This window comes from Tursiops truncatus, chromosome 1 (genome assembly GCF_011762595.2).
Source record: "Tursiops truncatus isolate mTurTru1 chromosome 1, mTurTru1.mat.Y, whole genome shotgun sequence".
Lineage (NCBI taxonomy): Eukaryota > Metazoa > Chordata > Mammalia > Artiodactyla > Delphinidae > Tursiops > Tursiops truncatus.
The window spans coordinates 77,839,707-77,862,973 of record NC_047034.1 but is presented as its reverse complement, the minus strand read 5'-3'; the positions used below and the strand labels follow the sequence as shown (position 1 = coordinate 77,862,973).

The following is a 23,267-nucleotide window of genomic DNA, read 5'->3' as shown; positions in this document are numbered from 1 at the left end:
CCACATCCCCAATGCAGGGGGCCTGGGTTTGATCCCTGGTCAGGGAACTAGATCCCACATGACACAACTAAAGATCCAGCATGCTGCAAAGAGGATCCTGCGTAGCACATCTAAGACCTGGCACAGCCAAGTAAATAAATAAATGCTTTTAGAGAGTTCTTATTGAAACTACAGATTCTTCTTCCCTAGTGAAGATCCTCATGGTAGCAGAGAAAAAAGCAGCAATGATGTTAGAGTTGATAGATAAAAAACTTTTCCAAATTTCCCCAAAGTTCTTTCATTTCTTTTTTTTTTTTAATTTTTTGGCTGTGCCCTGGGGCATGTGGGAATCATAGTTCCCCAACTAGGGATCGAACCCACGCCCCCTGCAGCGGAAGCATGGAGTCTTAACCACTGGACTGCCAGGGAAGTCCCAAAGTTCTTTCATTTCTTAATTCCTTTTAATTCTATCCAGTAGATCATGTACTCCTTGAGCACTGGACCAGCAATCCAATGCAAGTAACCCGTTAAGTTGGCTTAATTCCAGTCATATAAAGTGAATCTTTTAACTGGGTTAATTAACTAAGAGGAAAAAGTTGCATTAAAATAGGCCTCAGCATCTTGCATACTTTGAACAACTGAGACTCTTTTCCAGGACCAAGTGAACCATTAAGAGGATTAGGGAAAATGAGTTATTTGGAAGATTACGCATTATGGCTATGGGATTAGGGGATCTTAGGGGAAATGCACAAAAAGCCCAGTTTCCTCTGCTAGCAAATCTTAGTGCTAATCCCTCTAGCTTTCTTCTAACACTTGGAAGGAAGGAATCATCAGAGAATCCCTATAACTTTATCAAGTTTCCAAAAGGAACCCTGAGTTTTTTGTTCTACTCTCTGCTTACCAAATCCTTCCTTTCTCATCACTGAATTCTGCTTTCACTGTACCAATTTTAAGACCTTAGAATCAGCTAGTTTCTCCCATTCTTTCAAACCTGCCAAACTCAGCCTGTCCTCTTCCCTGGCCTGTCCTTTACCCACCAAGCCACATTTCCCTTCCTCCTTTGTCCTCTAGAATTACTATTCTCTTGTCAAGAAAATATTCCACACTTTTATAGAACACTGAACCCACTTGCTTACGTTGACAGAAATCTAGTTTTCTTTTGTCTCATTTGTAGCCCTCTCAAGAGCCCTTGCAAGTGTTCCACTTTCATTTAGTAACTTTCTTCCCTTGCAAACCGTATGAAATGATACCAATTCTCCGGATCACAAGGAAGCATTATGTCATAGCATGGCATTCACGTACCTCCACAAATTGGATACAGGCTGCTTTTCAGGCCCATCTTTTGCAGGTCTTTACCATCCATCCTACAATCTTCTAGATGCACTGAATGACTTACCCACTATGCAGCAAACACAACAGGTACTCTTGTACCTTATGTCTTTGCTTCTGTTGCTCTCTCTGCCTGGTATGCCTCCCCTTTACTCGTTATTTGTGTGGAAAAAGCCTGTTTATTTCCTCCCTCTCTTTGTAGTATATTGAAAGCTCTTTAAATAAAAGAATCATGTTTATTTGCCTTTGTCTTCCAAGACTAGACCAGTGCCTAGCACATGGGAGGTAGCTAATACATCTCTATTCAATGACTGCAAGTTTAGTTTTGGAGATTTTCTAAACTCTACAGTAGAAAGTTCTTATCTGAGGATCTCAGCTTATGAACTACCTTCTCAATATCAGGTCATGGTAAAAGGCTGGACTGGACTGAAAGAGCAGAATGGCAGCCACACCTCCTTTCTCTTGTAACATAGTCTTTACATTTAAAGTGCAGGGACTAGTCAGGACTACATAAATACAATCTGACTTAGGTCTCAGAGCCGACTGAAAGACTTAGTTCCACAGAGTTAAAATTCAGGCTCACCCCGTTTGAACCTTGTCTTGGAACACTTAGGAAATCTCTGAACTTCAGTTCCACACTGTTCTTCAACAGCATTTGTCAGCTAACATTTACTGGCCTCTTAGTGTATGCCAGACCCTCTGCTAGGTGCTGGAGATGCAAATATGACCAAATAGAAAATTCCTATCTTTATGGAACTCAGAGTCAAGCAAGGGAGACAAGTAAACAGACATTTAATGTGTTCATTCATTCAGCAGGTATTTACTATATCCTAAACAAGGGTCCAATAACAATGTAGAGGAGCTGGCTATGGGAGCAGAAAGGAATAAGTACCCAATTCTCCCTACAACTGCAAATACACTGTAAAAAAGAAGAGTTTACTAAAAGGACAATGCCATCTTGACCAGAGAAGAGAATAATTAGTAATATTTATGCAAATTTAGAGAAAATGACAAAATAAACCAAGTCCTGAGAACTATAAGGAGTTCAGAATTCTGGAGAATAAAGTATTATAGGAATTAAAGAAAATGAAGCTGGAGATATTTATAGAGGCAAAACCAAGAAAAATCCTTAGGTGCCATGCAAGAAGTTCACATTCAATGTAGGCAACAGAGAACAATTGAAGGATTAACTGGCAGAGGAGGAGTCAAATCAGATTTCTAATTCAGAAGATGTGTTAGAGGGAAATGAAATGGGAAATAGGTCAGTTGCGAGCCTGTGACAAAAGTCCAAGAAAGGCGTAATGAGGGCTTTAAACTAAGGTAAAGGAATACAAGGAGACAAATTTGAATGAAATTTCATTGGTGAATTTGAAAAGATTTGGATGGAATGTATGTTGGAGATGAAAGCGAGAAAAAGAATCTGCTCAGGGCTGTGGCCATTGATGTAAACTGGTAATATAAGAGGAGGAGCAAGATAGGAAGGAGGGAGATACACATGGTAAAAATGACATGTGCCTGAACGAGGAAACATTGCAACAACAGTATCAATGAATTAAGAACTGCACCACCGGATACAGTACACATCTTTATATATTCCTATCTATTTACCTATCTAATTTATAGTGATTTTTTCTTTGGTTGGGTTTTTGTTTTGTTTTGTTTTTTGGATGAATTGGCTGTGTCACAGGCAAGAAATGACCTCCTCCTCCATAATGTTTCTACTTAAGAGAAGTAAAAATTATGGTGGTTCTATGAGAAATAATTTGGAAATCAACTCTCAAACTGTGTTTCATGAGCGTCTTAAGACCTGTGATTAACCTCGAATGAAGCATTTCAGTGATTCCTCATTGAGTTATGAACATACGTAATAATTCCCAGGCTAAACTGAAAACACATGGCAAAACACAAAAGGCTATTTCTTGAGTGTTGAATTTGAGTCTCATGTTTTAAGAGGGACACACCAGGATACTTACTAGAGTATGCCTAGAGAAGGGTAACAAATGTGGCAGAAAATGTGAAACCTGTTATATGGGGAACTGTTAAGGCTTTAAGGCTGATAATGGGAAGACTTAAAGAAGTTATGACAGTTGTTCTCAAATGGTTCAAACGCTGTCATTTTTTAATACTAGATTCCTTGGCCCCAGAAGGCAGAGCTAAGTCCACTGGTGCCAGCTGCATGGAGCCAGGTTCTGGGGTCAATGAAAAGAATAATGTTCCAGCAAGTAGAGCAGCCAATTAAATCATCTCCTCAGGTGATGAGATCCCCATCACCAGAGATATTTAAGGAGGAATGAGATAACCACTTGAGAGTACTTGTACAGAGGATTGTATTAGGTAAGATATATTCCCATTCTAAAATTACACGTTCCAGAATTTTGTGGAATAACACTTTAGAGTTGGGTGTGGCTAAAGTTTTCTACATGGCATAGTGCCTGTAAATCCGAGCATAAAGCTAATCATTTAAATTGAGAGTTGTCTATGTCAACTTAAATACTATTCTACCTTTGTCTAGCCATGTCCTTGGTGTTAAATTCCTGCTACTGGAACTGTTCATTGGTGCTTAAATTTATCTGTTAAGATTGGGTATTATGAGTTGCCCTTGACCTTACCCCTCACTCTCAGTAAATAAAAAATTTAGAAGGTAAGGCTTATCTTCCATGGAACTGTAGGCATACAACAGGACTGAGAGTTTACTTTTACTTCCTTCTCCCTGTGGTATAAAGCCTCTTTGTTAATAAGAGTACAAGTACAGGTGTGTTTCCCATATTCCCCCCGCCCTTTTACTTTGTACCTCATTTTCCATATACTTTTAAGGCCATTTATCATTTCCTCATGTCCATATTTCATTTCCCAATTGAAAGACTATGTTAGGAAGGAGGCAGGTATTGGTTGGAAAGCAGATTCGGAGAAACATCTTCCAAAGACAAAGTAGAAAAGAGTAAACTACTGAGGTTAATATGATTATATTCTGGTGGTGGTAGGGTAAGGTGATCAAGCGAAGGTGTAACCTCCTTGGTACAGACAACTAGCCTGTATTCCTTTGAATTTTCCATAGCATGGTAATTGTTAATAGGGTTAGTGTTCATACTGAGGTAATTTTAATTTTACACTTAAAAATTTGATTTTTCTCTTTAGGGATAAAGACATTGCCCTCACAAAATGAAATGATAAAAGAAATAGCTAAGGTTCGAGAGGATATGGCCAAAAGGTAAGAATTCTCCTAGGAAGATAGGTGGTTATTTTTTCCCACTTCTTTCTTAATAAGAGCAATGTTGTATTTGTATTCATTGTCCTCATGTCTGTTTAAGGATTTAGAGTATATTTTGAAGGAAAAGGAAATAATAGTTTGTGACAATAGAATAGAGAAATACCACCAAGTGGTTTGAATATGGATGGGAAAGGAGAGAAAAGCTTAAGAAAATTCTATGTTTAGGGCCTAAAAGAAAAGTCAAGTAGGAAAAAGCACATGGAGAGAAAACCTGGTACGTTATTTTGGCAAGGATTACATGAAGAGATACTAGAGCTGCCAGAGGAAGGAAGGGCAGCGATGAATTAATGAGAGGTAGATATGGTTAAATTACAAATCTGTAGGTAGATTTACAAATCTGCAGAGGCCACTTTGCTGGCTGTCATGTGACAGCATACTCAGGTCACAGTGGCTCTTGGTATGAGTAATCTATAGGATCTGGGAAGGTGGTACCATCAGCCAGTATTTTAGTGCTTGGGTGGACACATTTAGCAGTCTGAATTTCAGAACTTGTGCTTATTCACTTGGTGATCTTTATTTGAACAAAGTTGATGTTGATGAAGTTCCTAAATTTTTGTGGAAAAGTCAGAGGCACAATCATCCCACGCCCAAAGACGTGGTTTTCTTCAATTGATTATACCAGCATAACTCTCCCTTCTGCAAGGAGGAGAAGGCACTTTTTTATTTAACCCTGATACCCTTTCTAGGTGCTCTCCTATTTTCCTCCTTCCTTTCACTCCCAAACTTCTACAATATATAATCTACATTATATATATTGACTTGTAATCCTTTCCTCTTTGTTCTCAGCTTATCTATTTCTTCCACATCCTTCAAGGACTTATCATACCTCGATTTTAACTACCCTCTTCTACATTTCTACTTAGGAGTCTAATACCACATGATTTACCAAAAGTCTTACATTCTTCTCTGTTTCATGTGTATCTATCTTATCGAGTCCAGTGGACTATAAGGCCCTTAAGGATAGAGACAGTGTCTTTCTTCACTATTTTCTGCAGCTCCTAGCTCAATATTGAGCCAAGAGCAGATAGGAAGCATTGATTAATTGATGGAGTGACTGAATTGTTAATAGGCATGGCTTCTGTCTTCTCTGCTTCAGGTACGTGGACAGCCAACGCCATACCATTCAGGGAGACTATATAGATACCATGGACGAGCTTGCTGACCTGGTGGGCGTCAGGCCCAATCTGCTGTCCCTGGTCTTCACTGACCCCAAATTGGCATTACAGTTATTTTGGGGACCCTGTACTCCAATCCAGTATCGGCTACACGGCCCTGGAAAGTGGGATGGAGCTCGAAAAGCTATCCTCACCACAGAAGATCGTATCAGGAAGCCGCTAATGACAAGAGTAACTGAAAGCAACAATTCCACAACTTCAACAATAACAATGGCCAGGTTTATGCTGGCTGTGGCTTTCTTTGCTATAATTATGACCTATTTTTAGCTGTTCCATTGTCACTGTCCCAGTTTTCTTTGAAAGCTGGATCTGGAGATGCCTTCAGAACCTGACAAGATTGAACAACTCTCAGCTTCACATTGCCCAGAAATCTACTTTTATTTCTCTTTCCAAAGCATTAACCCTTTTTTCCTCTTTTCCCTACAGTGAAATCTCAGCTTTTCATTTGTACTGACTTACCTCCCTTACTCTTATGACCCATCACTTTTTCCTTCCAGTAATTCCTGGACTGTGAGCTCAGGTACTCTGTTAGTCATCTTTGTTTGTCCTTAGCAGAGTTCCTGACATGTGGTAGGTGCTTTCTTTTCTTTTTTTTTGACATGTTTATTGGAGTATAAATGCTTTACAATATTGTGTTAATTTCTGCTGTACGACAAAGTGAGTCAGCTATGTGTATACATATATCCCCATATCCCCTCCCTCTTCAGCTTCCCTCCCACCCTCCCTATCCCATCCCTCTAGGTCATCACAAAGCATTGAGCTGATCTCCCTGTGCTATGCAGCAGCTTCCCACTAGCCATCCACTTTACATTTGGTAGTGTATATATGTCAATGCTACTCTCTCACTTCATCCCAGCTTCCTCTTCCCCGCTGTGTCCTCAAGTCCGTTCTCTAAGTCTGCATCTTTATTCCTGCCCTGCCCCTAGGTTCATCTGTACCACTTTTTTAAATCGCATATATATGCGTTAGCATACAGTATTTTTTTTTCTCTTTCTGACTTACTTCACTCTGTATGACAGATTCTAGGTCCATGCACCTCAGCACAAATAACTCAATTTTGTTCCTTTTTATGGCTGAGTAATATTCCAATATATATATATGTGCCACATCTTCTTTATCCATTCATCTGTTAATGGACACTTAGGTTGGTTCCATGTTCTGGCTATTGTAAATAGTGCTGCAATGAACATTGTGGTACATGACTCTTTTTGAATTATGGTTTTCTCAGGGTATATGCCCAGTAGTGGGATTGCTGGGTCATATGGTAGTTCTATTTGTAGTTTTTTAAGGAACCTACATACTGTTCTCAATAGTGGATCTATCAATTTACATTCCCACCAACAGTGCAAGAGGGTTCCCTTTTCTCCACACCCTCTCCAGCATTTATTGTTAATAGATTTTTTGCTGATGGCCATTCTGACCAGTGGGAGGTGATACCTCATTTTGGTTTTGATTTGCATTTCTCTAATGATTAGTAACGTTGAGCATATTTTCATGTATTTGTTAGCTATCTGTATGTCCTCTTTAGAGAAATGTCTATCTAGGTCTTCTGCCCATTTTTGGATTGGGTTGTTTGTTTTTATGATATTGAGCTGCATGAGCTGATTGTATATTTTGGAGATTAATCCTTCGTCAGTTGCTTCGTTTGCAAATGTTTTCTCCCATTCTGAGGGTTGTCTTTTCATCTTGTTTATGGTTTCCTTTGCTGTGCAAAAGCTTTGAAGTTTCATTAGGTCCCATTTGTTTATTTTTGTTTTTATTTCCCTTATTCTAGGAGGTGGGTCAAAAAGGATCTTGCTGTGATTTATGTCATAGAGTGTTCTCCCTATGTTTTCCTCTAAGTGTTTTATAGTGTCTGGCCTTACATTTAGGTCTTTAATTCATTTTGACTTTATTTTTGTATCTGGAGTTAGGGTGTGTTCTAATTTCATTCTTTTACATGTAGCTGTCCAGTTTTCCCAGAACCACTTATTGAAGAGGCTGTGTTTTCTCCATTGTATATTCTTGTCTCCTTTATCAAAGACAAGGTGACCCTATGTGCATGGGTCTATCTCTGGGCTTTCTATCCTTTTCTATTGATCTATATTTCTGTTTTGGTGCCAGTACCATACTATCTTGATTACTGTAGCTTTGTAGTATAGTCTGAAGCCAGGGAGCCTGATTCCTCCAGGTCTGTTTTTCTTTCTCAAGATTGCTTTGGCTATTTGGGGTATTTTGTGCTTCCATACAAAATTGTGGAATTTTTTCTTCTAGTTCTGTGAAAAATGCCACTGGTAATTTGATAAGGATTGCATTGAATCTGTAGATCGCTTTGGGTAGTATAGTTATTTTCACAATATTGATTCTTCCAATCCAGGAGCATGGTATACCTCTCCATCTGTTTATGTTATCTTTGATTTCTTTCATCAGTGTTTTATAGTTTTCTGAGTACAGAACTTTTGCCTCCTGAGGTAGGTTTATTCCTAGGTATTTTATTTTTTTTGTTGCGATGGTAAATCGGATTGTTTCCTCAATTTCTCTTTCTGATCTTTTGTTGTTAGTGTATAGGAGTGTAAGAGATTTCTGTGCATTAATTTTGTATCCTGCAACCTTACCAAATTCATTGATTAGCTCTAGTAGTTTTCCGGTGACATCCTTAGAATTTTCTATGTATAGTATCATGTCATTGGCAAACAGTCACAGTTTTACTTCTTTTCCAATTTGTATGCCTTTTATTTCTTTTTCTTCTCTGATTGCTGTGGCTAGGACTCCCAATACTATGTTGAATAATAGTGGCAAGAGTGGACTTTCTTGTCTTGTTCCTGATCTTAGAGGAAATGCTTTCAGTTTTTCACCATTGAGAATGATGTCTTCTGTGGGTTTGTCATATATGGCCTTTATTATGTTGAGGTAGGTTCCCTCTATGCCCACTTTCTGGAGTTTTTGTCATAAATGGGTGTTGAATTCTGCCAAAAGCTTTTTCTGCATTTATTGAGATAATCATATGGTTTTTATTCCTTAATTTGTTAATATGGTGTATCACATTGATTGTTTTGTGTATATTGAAGAATCCTTGATCCCTGGGATAAATCCCACTTGATCATGGTGTATGATTCTTTTAATGTGCTGTTGGATTCTGTTTGCTAATATTTTGTTGAGGATTTTTGCATCTATGTTCATCAGTGATATTGGTCTCTAATTTTCTTTTTTTGTGATATGTTTGTTTGGTTTTGGTATCAGGGTGATGGCGGCCCTCATAGAATAATTTGGGAGTGTTCCTCTCTCCACAATTTTTCGGAAGAGTTTGAAAAGGATAGGTGTTAACTCTTCTCTAAGTGTCTTAGAGAATTCTCCTGTGAGGCCAACTGTTCCTAGACTTTTGTTTGTTGGAATATTTTTAATTACAGTTTCAATTTCATAACCTGTGATTGGTCTGTTTATGTTTTCTAATTCTTCCTGGTTCAATCTTGGAAAGTTGTACTTTTCCAGGAATTTGTCCATTTCTTCCAGGTTGTCCATTTTATTGGCATAGAGTTGCTTGTAGTAGTCTCTTATAATCTTTTGTATTTCTGTGGTGTCAGTTGTAATCTCTCCCTTTTCATTTCTAATTTTATTGATTTGAGTCCTCTCCCTTTTTTTCTTGATAAGTCTGGCTAAAGGTTTAACAGTTTTGTTTATCTTCTCAAAGAACCAGTTTTTAGTTTTATTGATCTTTGCTATTGTTTTCTTTGTTTCTATTTCATTTATTTTTGCTCTGATCTTATGATTTCTTTCCTTCTGCTAATTTTGGGTTTTCTTTGTTCTTTTTCTAGTTGCTTTAGGTGTAAAGTTAGATTGTTTATTTTAGATTCTTCTTGTTTCTTGAGGTGAGCTTGAATTGCTATGAACTTCCCTCTTACAACTGCTTAAGCTGTGTCCCATAGGTTTTGGATCATTGTGTTTTCATTGTCATTTGTTTCTAGGTATTTTTTTATTTCTTCTTTGATTTCTTCATTGATCTCTTGGTTATTTAGCAGCACACTGTTTAGCCTCCATGTATTTGTCTTTTACTGTTCTTTTTCCTGTAATTGATTTCTAATCTCATAGCATTGTGGTCAGAAAACATGCTTGATACGATTTCAATTTTCTTAAATTTTCCAAGGCTTGATTAGTGATCTATTCTGGAGATCATTCCAGGTGCACCTCAGAAGAAAGTGTATTTTTCCACTTTCAGGTGGAATGCCCTAAGAATATCAATTAGGTCTCTTTGGTCTATTGTGTCTTTTAAAACTTGTGTTTCCTTATTTATTTTCTCTCTGGATGATCTGTCTATTGGTGTAAGTGGGGTGTTAAAATCCCCCACTACTATTGTGTTACTGTTGATTTCCCTTTATGGCTGTTAATATTTGCCTTATGTATTCAGGTACTCCTATGTTGGGTGCATAAATATTTATAGTTGTTACGTTTTCTTCTTGGATTGATCGCTTGATCATGATGTAGTGTCCTTCCTTATCTCTTGTAACAGTCTTTATTTTAAAACTATTTTATCTTATATAAGTATAGCTACTCCAGCTTTCTTTTGATTTCCATTGGCATGCAATATATTTTTCCATCCCCTCACTTTCAGTCTATATGTGTCCCTAGATCTGAAGTGGGTTTCTTGTAGACAGCATATATAAGGCTCTTGTTTTTGTATCCATTCAGCCAGTCTGTCTTTTGGTTGGAGCATTTAATCCATTTACATTCAAGGTTATTATCAATATGGATGTTCCTATTACCATTTTCTTAATTGATTTGGGTTTGTTTTTGTGGGTCTTTTTCTTCTCTAGTGTTTCCGCTTAGAGAAGTTCCTTTAGCATTTTGTTGTAAAGCTGGTTTGGTGGTGCTGAATTCCCTTAGCTTTTGCTTGTCTGTAAAGCTTTTGATTTCTCTGTCAAATCTGAATGAGATCCTTGGCAGGTAGACTAATCTGGGTTGTCAGTTTTTCTCTTTCATCACTTTAAATATGTCCTACCACTCCCTTCTGGCTTGCAGAGTTTCTGCTGAAAGATCATCTGTTAATCTTATGGGGATTCCTTTTTATGTTATTTGTTGATTTTCCCATGTTGCTTTCAATATTTTTTCTTTGTATTTAATTTTTAATAGTTTGATTAATATGTGTGTCAGCGTGTTTCTCTTTGGGTTCATCCTGTATGGGACTCTCTGCACTTCCTGGACTTGATTGACTATTTCCTTTCCCATGTTATGTAAGTTTTTGACTATAATCGATTCAAATATTTTCTCACTTTATTTTTCTCTTCTTCTTCTGGGACCCCTCTAATTCAAATGTTGGTGTGTTTAATATGGTCCCAGAGGTCTCTGAGACTGTTGTCAGTTCTTTTCATTCTTTTTTCTGCTCCCTGCTGTTATTTCCACCATTTTATCTTCCAGCTCACTTATCCGTTCTTCTGCCTCAGTTATTCTGCTATTGATTCTTTCTAGAGTATTTTTAATTTCAGTTATTGTATTGTTCATCACTGTTTGTTTGCTCTATAGTTCTTCTAGATCCTTGTTAAATGTTTCTTGTATTTTCTCCATTATGTTTCTGAGATTTTGGATCATCTTAAATATCATTGCTCTGAACTCTTTTTCAGGTAGGTTGCCTATTTCATCTTCATTTATTTGGTCTTGTAGGTTTTTACCTTGCTACTTTGTCTGCAACATATCTTTTGTCATATATTTTTTTTATTGGTGGGGCATATTCCAGTGTCACTGGTTGTTTGGCCTGCAGCATCCAGCACTGGAGTTTGCAGGCAGTTGGATAGAGCCGGGTCTTGGTGCCAAGATGAGGACCTTTGGGAGATCTCACTCCGATTAATATTCCCTGTGGTCTGAGGATCCTTGTTAGTCCAGCGGTTTGGATTCAGAGTTCCCACCACAGGAGCTCAGGCCCAACCTCCGGCCTGGGAACCAAGATCCCGCAAAACATGTGGCATGGTTAAAAAAAAAAAAGAGAGAGAAAAGAAGGAACAGTACAATAACAATGAAAAAAAAACAAAATAAAATTAGAAAGATAAAAAATGTATTAGGAAAAATAAAAATATAATTGAAACAACTGCAACAAGGTAAAACAAAACCACAACAGAAAAAAGAAAGAAAATAAAGGGGAGGAACAAGACAAAAAGAGCAGAACAATAACAAAGTATAAAGAATAAAATAAAATAAGAAAAATAAAAGATTTATTAGAAAAAATAAAAATATAAATGAATCAACAACAAGGTAAAACAGAAACCCAATCTAAAAGAGGAAAAAGAAAAAGAAAAAAAAAAAAGCCTTGGCTATGGGGGTCAGAGTTTAGGCAGGGGTGTAACTTAGGCAGTGGTGGGGGTGACTTTTGAGCATGGGGCAGGGCCTAGTCAGGGTTACGTTCAAGCGTGGGGTGGAGCCCTGCTTAGGACCTGCCCATGAAATGGGAGAGGTAGCACCTCCAAAGAAGGGCCCTCGGAATGTGGAGTTCTGGAGTTTGGAGGTACGGCCGTGGGTGAGGGCGTGTGGATGGGGTTTAGGCCCAGCGTGGTTGGAGGGGCTCTCAGAGGGGCTCTCCAAGTGTAGAGGTAGGGCCCTGGGTGGGGTGTAGGGGCGGGGCTCGGGCTCTCTGCGGCAGGAGGGAGGCTCCGAGGGAAGAGGATTAGGCCAGGGAGCTCCCCAGTGCCCAAGTGCACAGGGAAAACACTGGCCAGGTTCCCTTCCATTCCTCCACGTCCCCCCTCCCTGGGTCTCCCCCAGGCTCTCCCCCATCCCCACTTGACCCCTAACCGTGGGTGGGTCCCACTGGGTGTAGGACTCCTCCCTTCCCCCAGCCACCCCTTAGGGGTGCCAGTTCTGTAGGTCTGGCCTTTACTTTTGCTCCCCTTTCCCTCCCTCCCACTCCCTCAGGACCCGAATGGCTGGAGGGGGCCTCAGTGTGCAGAGGATCAGGCCTGGGATCTCAGCAGGCTCCCGGGAGCCCAAGTGGGCAGGGGAAACCTGGGTACGCTTCCTTTTGCTCCTCTGCCCTCCCAATGACCAATTTTCCCCTGCAGGAGTGGGATCCCTTCCCTTCCCCCAGCCGCCCCTCAGGAGTGCCAGTCCCGTCCCGCCTCCACTTCTCCTCCCCCCTCACACGCCACATGCCTCACATCCTACCCGGTGGCTGGGGGTTCCTCCTATCCCCTTAGGTGTCCATGGTCCCCCACCAGTACCTGGTAGGTGCCTTAGTTGTGCAGAGATGCAAATGCTGCGTCCTCCTGGTCCGTCATCTTGACCCTGCCCTTGTGGTAGGTGCTTAATAAATGTTTGCTGTCATTTATCAAATATTATGGTGAGGAGCATAAGCCAATATCTACATAAGAAATGGGTGACTCCATGTAACTGTGCTTCTGACAGTATTTGGTTTTCTACTGGAAGTTTAATCTTTTATTTGTTTTTAATATTGTAACTAAATGTATTTTTCCTGAGAGATAAAGGAAATAATGGATTTATAACAGTTGTATATATCTAGGGTAAGATATACAGATACTTAAACACTTTGTTTCACTAGCTGTTCACTAGGGTGTCTGATACCTTGTCATTTTCACTCTTTTCCTCCAAGCAAAACATCTCTATTTTCTCAATGAAGAAACTACCTTCAACTTTCTAGGCTCATGGATCATTCTAAAATCTACCAGCTGCCAACATGTTCAACTTAGCTGGAAAACTTGGGATTTTAAATGAGCTGTCCAGTCTTTTTTGATCTCTTAGTTCCCATATTAGGATACAAGACTTTATCTTAGAACTGTGATAAGTAGTCATCAACTGCTGGTGTGGCCTACAAATGCGATTGGATTTTCTCCTCCCAACTCCTACTTTCTCCCCTCCTAACCCTCCCACACAGAGAGTCTAAGTAATAAGTATTCAAAGAAGTCATTTATGTAATAAATTAGAATTGATAACAACTACATATAGGGGTATTCTGCTTATAATGGTTCTTCTTATGTTGCACACTGTAGTTATGAAAAACAAAGCAAAGGAAATGAAAACCAGGGCCTCCAGTTTATGTCCAAGTGCTGCTGTTGATTCTGTTTTCCCATCCCTAGTTTTGCTCTCTTCTTGTCTGTCAGAGTAGTTAACTAAATGTTAGATGTCTGGCACACCTAATTTCATGAAGAAAGGAACTGGATGTACCAGCCAAGTGTGTTCATAAATAAGCTGTGATGTAATACATTTGGGATTGCTACCTATTGCTTAACCAAAAAATAAATTTGAACAACTGGAAGAACAACATTAGAAATCATTATCTTTCCCAATGTACAATAAACAAGAGAACCAGAAATGTGAGAACTACAACTTCCTCCTAATCGTGTAACTATTTGTACAATTCCTTGCTATTTCACCTAATTTCACCTGTGGAAATGCTTTTTGAGAATTAGAAGGTCTTTTTTCTTCCATAATCCTTGTGATACTGGGGATTTATCCTCTATTGAAATGGACCTAGTATCTTTTAATCTGCAGACTCTTCTAATTCAAAGGTAAATTGAAAGCTGCTTCTTTTTCATTTCCTTCTTTTAACAAATAAATTTGCCTCTTTCAGCATGTAAGTCTGTTGAATTAAAGTCCTTTGATAATGTAATTCCTAGTTATCAGCAATAAGTACCCCAGTTTCCTCTTTAAATAAAAAGCATGTAATTCTAAGTTCACTGATGCTTTCATTTTACTTATAATATGAAAGGTTACCAAAAAAAAAATCATTGGTTAAATTCTAATCCAAGCTAAAAGTAGGATGTGAATAGGAAAGTGAACTCAAAAGAATTCAAGATACAAAGCCCTAGCTTTGGTGAATATGTATTAATATTCATCAATTTACCATATCTTGCTTTTGTAATTATATTAAAAGGTTGTATCATTTTCCCAATTATATTATACAGAAAAGTGCTTTCTTGTAGTGCCAGAAAGTAAGGAAGGGCTCAAAAAGCAAACTATGGGGGGGTATGTCACAGGGACACAGGAACCAACTGAAAGTGGTCCCAATGGCCAAAGCTGGAACAATTTGAACAACAATATAAATAGCCTAGCATTGGATTATAATATAAAGTATAAAAAATACCCATCAGTCCATAATGGTGTAAATAAGTGATTGAATAATAAGTGAGGTAGAATAGAGAAAAATCCCATATGGAAGAATTTCAAACAATTTACCTAAATACTCTGCCCTCCAGGAGTTGGAGCATAACTCCCCATTCCTTAAGTGTAGGCTGCATAGAGTGACTTCCTTCCAAAGAGCAGTAAAGGGAGAAAAATAACTTTACAGTGGAGAAATCTGACAAACACTACCTCGGCTGGGTGATCAAGATTAACATCAACAGTAAAGTCATGTAGATAGTATGTACTCTTGATATGATGTGATGAGAAGGGTACTTTGCCTCTGTGGTCTTCCTCCCTAAAACCACAACCCAGTCTAACCATGAAGAAAAAATCTGACAAACCCAGATTCAGGAATATCTTACAAAATACCTGACCATCTCAAAACTGAAGCTCATCAAAAAAAAGGAAGATCTGAGAAATTGTCATAGTACAGAGGAGCCTAAGGAGACCTGATGTCTAAATGTAATGTATCTTGGATGGGATCTTGGAACATAGAAACACATTAAGTAAAAATGGAAGAAATATTAATAAAGTATGGATTCTAGTTAATAACAATGTACTGAATGGTTTATTGGTTGTGACAAATGTAGCACTGTAATGTAAGATGTGAACAATAAAATAAATTGTGTGTGGGATATACAGGAACTCTGTACTATCTTCCCAATTTTTCTTAAATCTAAAACTATTCTAAAATTTTAAAATTATTTTTTAAAAAAAGTATTCTTTTGGTTCAGGATTTGACCCAGAGGCTTAGTCTAGTGGAATTTTCTCAGAGGAGGAAGAATATTGGATAGTACCATTCATTTAAATTACTATCTTTTCCCTTGATTACTCTACAAATTAAGTTCTTCTAATAAAGCATACTATTACTTACTATAGCAATTTTGTTCCTTTGTTGAATAAGTATAGACTACAGTTGTAGAGAGGAGAAAATGGTAATATGAGGTCAAAAGACACATTTTCTTGAAATACTTAGGTAAGTTCTTTCTTATAGCTGAGCACATTAAGCCAATAGTCTCCACTAGCAAAATGTATGGTATATTAATAACAAGTACATTCATAAATGAGATAATTTTACTCAATACTGGATCTGTGCATGGTTACTTTTGTCAGTAGTAATATAATGTATAATACTATACAAACATCCTCCAGGCTGTCTACTTGGAATTTCCCAAAGTGCTGTGTTTTTCCATGCTTCTACACACATTCTCATGCTGTACCCTCCTCTTGTTACATTTTCCACTTGCCCAACCTATTTCACCTTCAAGATTCACATAATCTGTTACCTATTCCAGAAATCTCCAGGATGAAATAGGTGACCTATCTTTATGCTTCACACTGCACCTGGTATATTGCTCAATTATATTTGGCGACTATCATTGTCACACTACCGAATATCAATTGTTTCTCTCACCTAGTTCCTCCTTGAAATAGTAAACTCTTTTGATGAAGATACTTTGTAATTAATCTGTATGTTCCTAGTGCCTAATATAGTACCTGAAACACAGTAAGACCTCAGTAAATTAATGATTAATTACATGAATAAGTTAAACATGGGAGATAAAAGTATGGATGAGTTTTTAAAGGAGTAAATAAAATGGTGAATAATACTTCACTATTTTATTAAAAAGTGATTAAGAAGATTATGGGGTGCTTAACATTTTGAAATGTCTGTGGGGCAAGCATGTTCTTCCAGAAAATATTCTGGGATAGATCATTGCTCTGAGTCAGTATGTCATCTCTAATATTGTTTGGTTTGAAACACAAGTGACATGTCCTATCCTATCTTATTTCCTCAGTCAAACACAGGATGTTAAAAGGCAATATTTTAGTGCGGGAACGAAGGTGGGGTGCGTGTCTTCCTTGATCCTCCTTGCTGCCTTGGTCCTCACTGCTGTTTCTCCCTGCTTTCTCAAATTCCCCAGCTTCTTTAAAGCACCCACTACCTCTCCTGTTTGAAATTATTTACGGACCTCCCATTTACTCCTCTTCATTCAGTGAAGATTTTAGCACCAAGCTTTCCCCCTCTCTCTATATATAACTACTCCTGTAGTTAATTTTTTCAGCAGTTTTGTAAATCTCAATTTTTTATTGATATATAATTGACATATAACATTATATTAGTTTCAGGTGTACAATATAATGATTTCTATATATATTATGAAATGATCACCACAGTAAATCTAGTTTACATCTATGGCCACAAATAGTTAACAAATTTTTTTCTTGTGATGAGAACTTTAAAGATCTACTCTCTTAGCAACTTTCAAATATACAGTACAGTATTGTTAACTGTAGTCACCATGCTCTACATTATATCCCCAGGACTTGTTTATCTTATAACTGGAAGTATTTACCTTTTGACCCCCTTCACCCATTTTGCCCACCCCCCGCCTCTGCCGACCACCAATCTGTTCTGTGCATCAATGAGTTCAGGTGCTTTGTTCTGTTTTTTAGATTCCACGTAGAAGTGAGATCATACAATATTTCTCTTTCTCTGTCTTACTTATTTCACTTAGCATAATGCCTTCAAGGTCCATCCATGTTGCTGCAAAGGCAGGATTTCCTTCATTTCTTTGCTGAATAATATACCATTATGTATATACACCACATAGTCTTTATCTATTTCTCCACTGATAGACACTCAGGTTGTTTCCATGTTTTGGCTGTTGTGAATAATGCTGCCATGAACATGGATGTGCAGCATTATTCTGTAGTTCACATCTGTGTAGGTAATACTTTCACCAACCCAATGTATTAGTTAGGATTAGATTCCACTGCATATAATAGAAAAACCCAAAGTAACAATGGATTAAACAAGGTTTAAGTTTATTTCCCTCTCATACGAAAAACTCTAGAGGAAGATAGTCCTGAAATGGTGTAACAGCTCCACAGCATCTCTTTCTGCTCCACTATCAGCATATGGCTTCTACCTTATGGTCCAAGATGGCTGCTGGAGCTCCAGCCATTATATGGACATTCTACACAGAGGGAAAGAGACATATAGAAGGCCACACCCCTTTTCTTTTAAGGAAAATTACTAGAAGTTCCATATAACATTTCCACTTAGATCTCATTGTAAGTATTTAGTCACATATATCTAGCTACCAGGGAGCCTAGGAAATGTGTCTTTATACAGAGAGGCAGTGTGTCCAGGTAAAATCAAGGCTCTTGTTATTAAGGAGGAGGGGAGAATAAGTATGAGTGTTGAGGTAGGCCTTTACCACCTGGCCTCTCACTTCAGTAACCTTCTCATTCCAATGATTTTATAATCTACCTATGTCATTACCACCAAAATCTGGATTTCAAGCAACCCACTCTCCAAAACCGTCTCTTATCTTTTCAGCACATTCACTCCATTACTCTAACTCCACAGTTTCTTTGTTATTTTTTTCTTTTTTGTGGTACGCAGGCCTCTCACTGTTGTGGCCTCTCCCGTTGCGGAGCACAGGCTCCGGAGGCGCAGGCTCAGCGGCCATGGCTCATGGACCAAGCCACTCTGCGGCATGTGGGATCTTCCCAGACCGGGGCATGAACCCGTGTCCCCTGCATCGGCAGGTGGACTCTCAACCACTGCACCACCAGGGAAGCCCCTCCACAGTTTTTTGACTCCACTTCATGCCCTCCATCAACCTGTTCTATCTTCACTTCCTAGCCCACCTGGTCTATAAGCCATGGTCCAACATTATAATCATACCCTACCATGCACTCTCAATTCCTTTGCCCTTTCCTCCATACTTGCTTGGCTAAACATTACCTTTGGTTATGTGCCTGCACTAAAACACAAATATGGCAAGAGAAAAATATCACTATGCTCATTTGACGTCTTAAATTCATGAACACTAAACCTTGCTTCTTTTTTCTCTAAGAAAGTAGAAATAGTCAGAAGACTTTCACATCTTTCCACTCTGTGCCCAAGGTCTGTAATGAGGGCTAGTCACACAGGCACCCTCTGTCAGCACATATCAAATTCCAGACTCCCAGAAGGAGAGCAGGTGTTCAGTATAAACCACACGGTAACACAGTGTAGGCACAGCGTAGGCACAGCAAACTCTTATCAGTTAGGGTGGTAAGAACCCTCCCCAAATCCAAATTCCCAGACACCAGCCATCGGCCAAAGATGCAAGGTGGCCTTCCGAAGGATAAGCAATCTCAGGCCTGGAGTTATGCTCCACCTCCTTGAGAAGGCAATACATACATAAACGTGGAATTTTTCTGTATAGGAGATTTGTTCCCCATATTCTGGTTGGTTTTAATTCTTTATTTTTGGAGATATGGGAAGCACTATTATGGTTCCAAGAGTCAGCTACCTCTTTCCTCACACTGCCTTTTATTAGGGATCTCCAGTACTGGTCTCCAGACTGTTGCCTGCCCCAGTGTTTCTCAGAATTTGGTTCTTGATCCAGAAACACCAGCATCATCTGGAACTTGATAGAAATTCTCAGACCCCATCCCAGACTTACTGAATCAGAAGTTCCGGTCACCAGTCATCTGTGTTTTAGTAAGCCCTCCAAGTAATTCTGATGCATAGTAAAGTTTGAGAAACATTGATTTAGCCAGAAGGTGAGGAAGACCCGTACCTGCTCTTTCAGTCAGCCCTCAAACTGATCCTGAGGTCTCCACTATCTGCCGGAACCTACAGATGTTGACTTATGAAAACTGAGTTGGGATGAGACTGGTGTGGAGCTGGGGTGTATTCAAAGTAGCATCTTCCCTTCCTTGAGAATTTTATTTTTATTTTTTAAAAATATTTCTTTGTTTGGTTGCACTGGGTCTTAGTTGCGGCAGGCAGTCTCCTTATTTGCAGCCTGCAAACTCTTAGTTGTGGCATGCATGTGGGATCCAGCTGCCTGATCAGGGATTGAACCTGGGCCCCCTGCATTGGGAGCACGGAGTCCTAACCACTGCACCACCAGGGAAGTCCTGAGGATTTTAAATAAATTTATTTTAAACTCTCTTTAGAGAATTCTTTTTCTCTATTTCTTTGGGTGCAAATTCTCTCATTTGAAGAGTCTTCTGACTAAAGATCATGGCATTGGACTTCCTCATGTGTTTTACTATTTGCTACTAGCCCTTACTGGCAAAGGTAAGGGCATAATTTCAGAGATTGTAAACTTGACCCATGAACCAAACTTTACCCATAGATCTTTTGTTGACAGGACTGTGTTTGTTTTCCTTCTTAGTTAAATGCTTTTTGACTGTCATGCCTTACCATCAAATTAGTCACATGTAATTTCACTCTTTCTGTTCTCCACCCAGCAGTAGTATAGTGTTTATGCAGTCCACCTAGCTAATCCCCAAAGCCTTTTGAGTTTTCCAACTCTGGAATTTAACCTTCGTGACATATTTCCACAGAAGTAATAGGACATCTCAATAATAAAATCATGAAGCCAAATGTTTCTCATGACTCAGCCTACATTGAGATAAATTTAGACAATGTGGTCTTGTTACCAGAGGCTACAATCCCAAGAACCCCCTTCTGCTGTGGTTGACAAGAGCCCAAAGCCATCTCATACCCTAACCCCACAAAGCTGGGTCTTAGGTTTGAAAAATGAGCACACCTGTTATATAGATATGTATTCCTGAGACACTGTTATAACATTGATACAAGGCAGTTCTCCCAACTCCATCCTCCCAAACTACTCAAAATTGGCATGCACAATTAATACTCATAATCAAAGAGTTTTAACAATAAGAGAGTGCTTCTGGAAGGCCTATGATACACAATAATTTATAATGAGGATAAAATAGCTACCCTATAATGGTGTTGTTAAAATTAAATGAAATATGTTTTTACAAGGAACTAAACACAAATTTGAATGTCCAGGATATTGTGAAGGAACAAAAAAGTTAAGTTGGGAATGAGCCTGGTGATCACCTAAGTATCTACATCTTACCAGTGGAGACACAAGAAATCAGGAATTATCTCTCATTGTTGAGGTCCCATTGTAACCTCATTTGCTCGGGGAATCCACAGGGAAATGTTCCATTGTGTTTTTCTCATATGTGTGGCCCATAGATACGGATTCTGAAGGTAAATAGAAAACACACACTCACACATAGAGTGTGGGATGTCTACTCAATGGTGGGGTCGTGGGGTCGTGGATAGCCAGTTTTGGTAGATGGTATTACTGTTCCCAACTATTCACTTTTTCCCCTGTAAGATGACTGTACATCCAGCCCTTAACTAATATGACTTCAGTGCCTCCCAATAGGCCGGGTCCATATGATTTGCTTTGGTCAGTGGAATGCAAGTGGATGTGATGTACTCAATGTGAGCTAAAGCTTTAACTGTTCTTGCTTAGATTGTCCCTACCCTTTGCCAAGAGAGCTACAGAAACCAAACAGGGGCTGTGCTGGTTAAACTCTTTGCTAATCTTTCCATGTCAGTACAATAAATTCACCTCATTCAAAATGAATTTTTAAAAATATACATATATATATACATATATATACATATATATATATAGGTCTATAGTATGGTGTCCCATAATAGAGTCCTTCCCCATCTTGATGAACATTTATGAAGTTATTTCAAATTTTTCACTATTAATGCCACCTGATAACTTGAACTCATTGTGCCAGGCCATGTGCTGAGCACTTTACATGTATATTATTTTCTCTGTTCCTCACAACAATGACACAGGGTAAGTAATATTCTATTCCTCATTTTACAGATGAGAAAATTGAGCCACAAAAATATTAAGTTGCCTGAGGTCAGAAAAGTAGTTGGGGGTAGAGTCCGCATAGTCCGGATCCAGCACCTAAGCTATACCTCAAACAATGCTACAATAAACATCTTTGTTTATACACATGTGTAACTATTTCTGTAGGAAATCCTGGAAGGGAATTGGTGGTAAAAGGAACTCACAGTTTTGATAAACTTGTTCCACATGAAAGCTTAATTAATTTATCTTCCACCCACAGTAGATGAGCATGCCCACTTCCATCACTTCTCCAATTCTGAATATGACCAATCTTTTTGTTTCGTTTTGTTTCCAATCTGATGAGAAAAACAGATATCACATTACCTAAAATTTCTTTGGTTACATGTCTGATTGAAGATCATTTTATAAACTAATTGGCCATTTTTAGGTCCTTCTCTTTTGAATGGCCTGTTCATATCCTTTCTTATTTTTCTATTGTCTTGTATTTTTAAAATAGTTGTGTGAAGCTCTTCACACATTTTGAATTTTAATCTTTTGTTGAATTCCTTATTTAGTATTATTTATATTCAGAAGTTTTGAATTTGCATGTGTAAAACTTTTCCTTCACTGTTCTTGTATTTGTCTCTTACTTATAAATGTCTTCCTTTTCTCACAGATTATACAAATATTTTCTTATATTTTCTCCTAGTAGTTCTCTAGTTTTGTTTTTTATATCCATCTCTGGAATTTGATGCAGTACAAAGGCAGGACATAACTTTAACTTTTTCCCCAAATAGATAATAGACATCATTTATTGATAATTCATCTTTTCTTATAATGATTTGAAACAGCATCTTAATTGCAAACTGAATTATTTTATATAAATGAGCCTATCATTTTACACAATACCACACTGTTTCAATCAATATAATGTTTGTTTTTAAATTTTTCTTTTCAATTTTTGTCTTTTTTTTAATTTTTTGACGCATTTTCTTTTTCAGTATTCAATATAAAATTGAGAATCAACTTATCAAGGTCCATAAAAAATTCAACTGAAATTTTGATTGGATTGCCAATTAATGTTGGGAGACTGGCAAACAATAATTTGTACAATACTAAGATTCCCTATCTGGGAACAAGATATTTATCCAATTCATATTTTATGTCTTTTAGTCAGGTTTTACTGTTTTCTTCAAATAGGTCTTGCATATTACTTTTTTGTTTATTCTTAGGAACTGTTTAGCTTTTCCTGCTATTGTTAATGGGATCTTTTATTCTATTACTTTTTTAAATTGGTATATGGGAAAAACATCAATTTGCATATGTTGATCTTATATTCTGCCCCTTCTTTGAACTCTGTTTTTAGTACAAATAGTTATTCTGTTGATTCTTCTAGATTTTAAAAATTTCCAACTGTAAAAATGTTACTGCATGTTACTGTGACCTTTAGTATATGGTTTAAAAGGTAAAATAAATGTGTTTTCAGAGTGAGAATGAGTCGGTTATGCATAACAGAACCATAGAAAACCATTAAAAGATACTGGCATATATGGGGTCAGAGAGGATAAATACCAACCATCTTATTTTTGGTACTACCAGCCATAAAATTGTAGGCTATGCAGACTTCCAGTTTGCCCCAAGACAATGAGTCCAACTTCTAATATATCTCAACTTATTTATCTATTAATTATTTTAAAGTTTACATACAGCAAATTCACTCTTTTTTTTGGTTTACTGTTTTATGAGTTTTAAGAATGCACAGATTCCTATAAC

General features: G+C 38.1%; 1 protein-coding gene and 1 long non-coding RNA gene across 2 annotated transcripts in view; one reads left to right on the top strand and one right to left on the bottom strand.

The window, feature by feature from the left end:
* LOC117313154 (flavin-containing monooxygenase 5-like) overlaps positions 1 to 23,267 on the top strand; it is a 91,090-nt gene that overhangs the window by 57,022 nt on the left and 10,801 nt on the right. Inside the window, exons 12-13 of the mRNA XM_033860659.2 lie at positions 4,444 to 4,516; positions 5,673 to 12,217. Of these exons, the coding sequence (XP_033716550.1) occupies positions 4,444 to 4,516; positions 5,673 to 6,018 (419 nt within the window). The 3' untranslated portion in view covers positions 6,019 to 12,217. The remainder of the gene's footprint in view (positions 1 to 4,443; positions 4,517 to 5,672; positions 12,218 to 23,267) is intronic.
* The window catches only part of LOC141279376 (uncharacterized), a 66,894-nt gene continuing 64,957 nt past the window's right edge, over positions 21,331 to 23,267 (bottom strand). Inside the window, exon 5 of the long non-coding RNA XR_012333503.1 lies at positions 21,331 to 21,850. This is a non-coding gene — a long non-coding RNA (uncharacterized lncRNA). The remainder of the gene's footprint in view (positions 21,851 to 23,267) is intronic.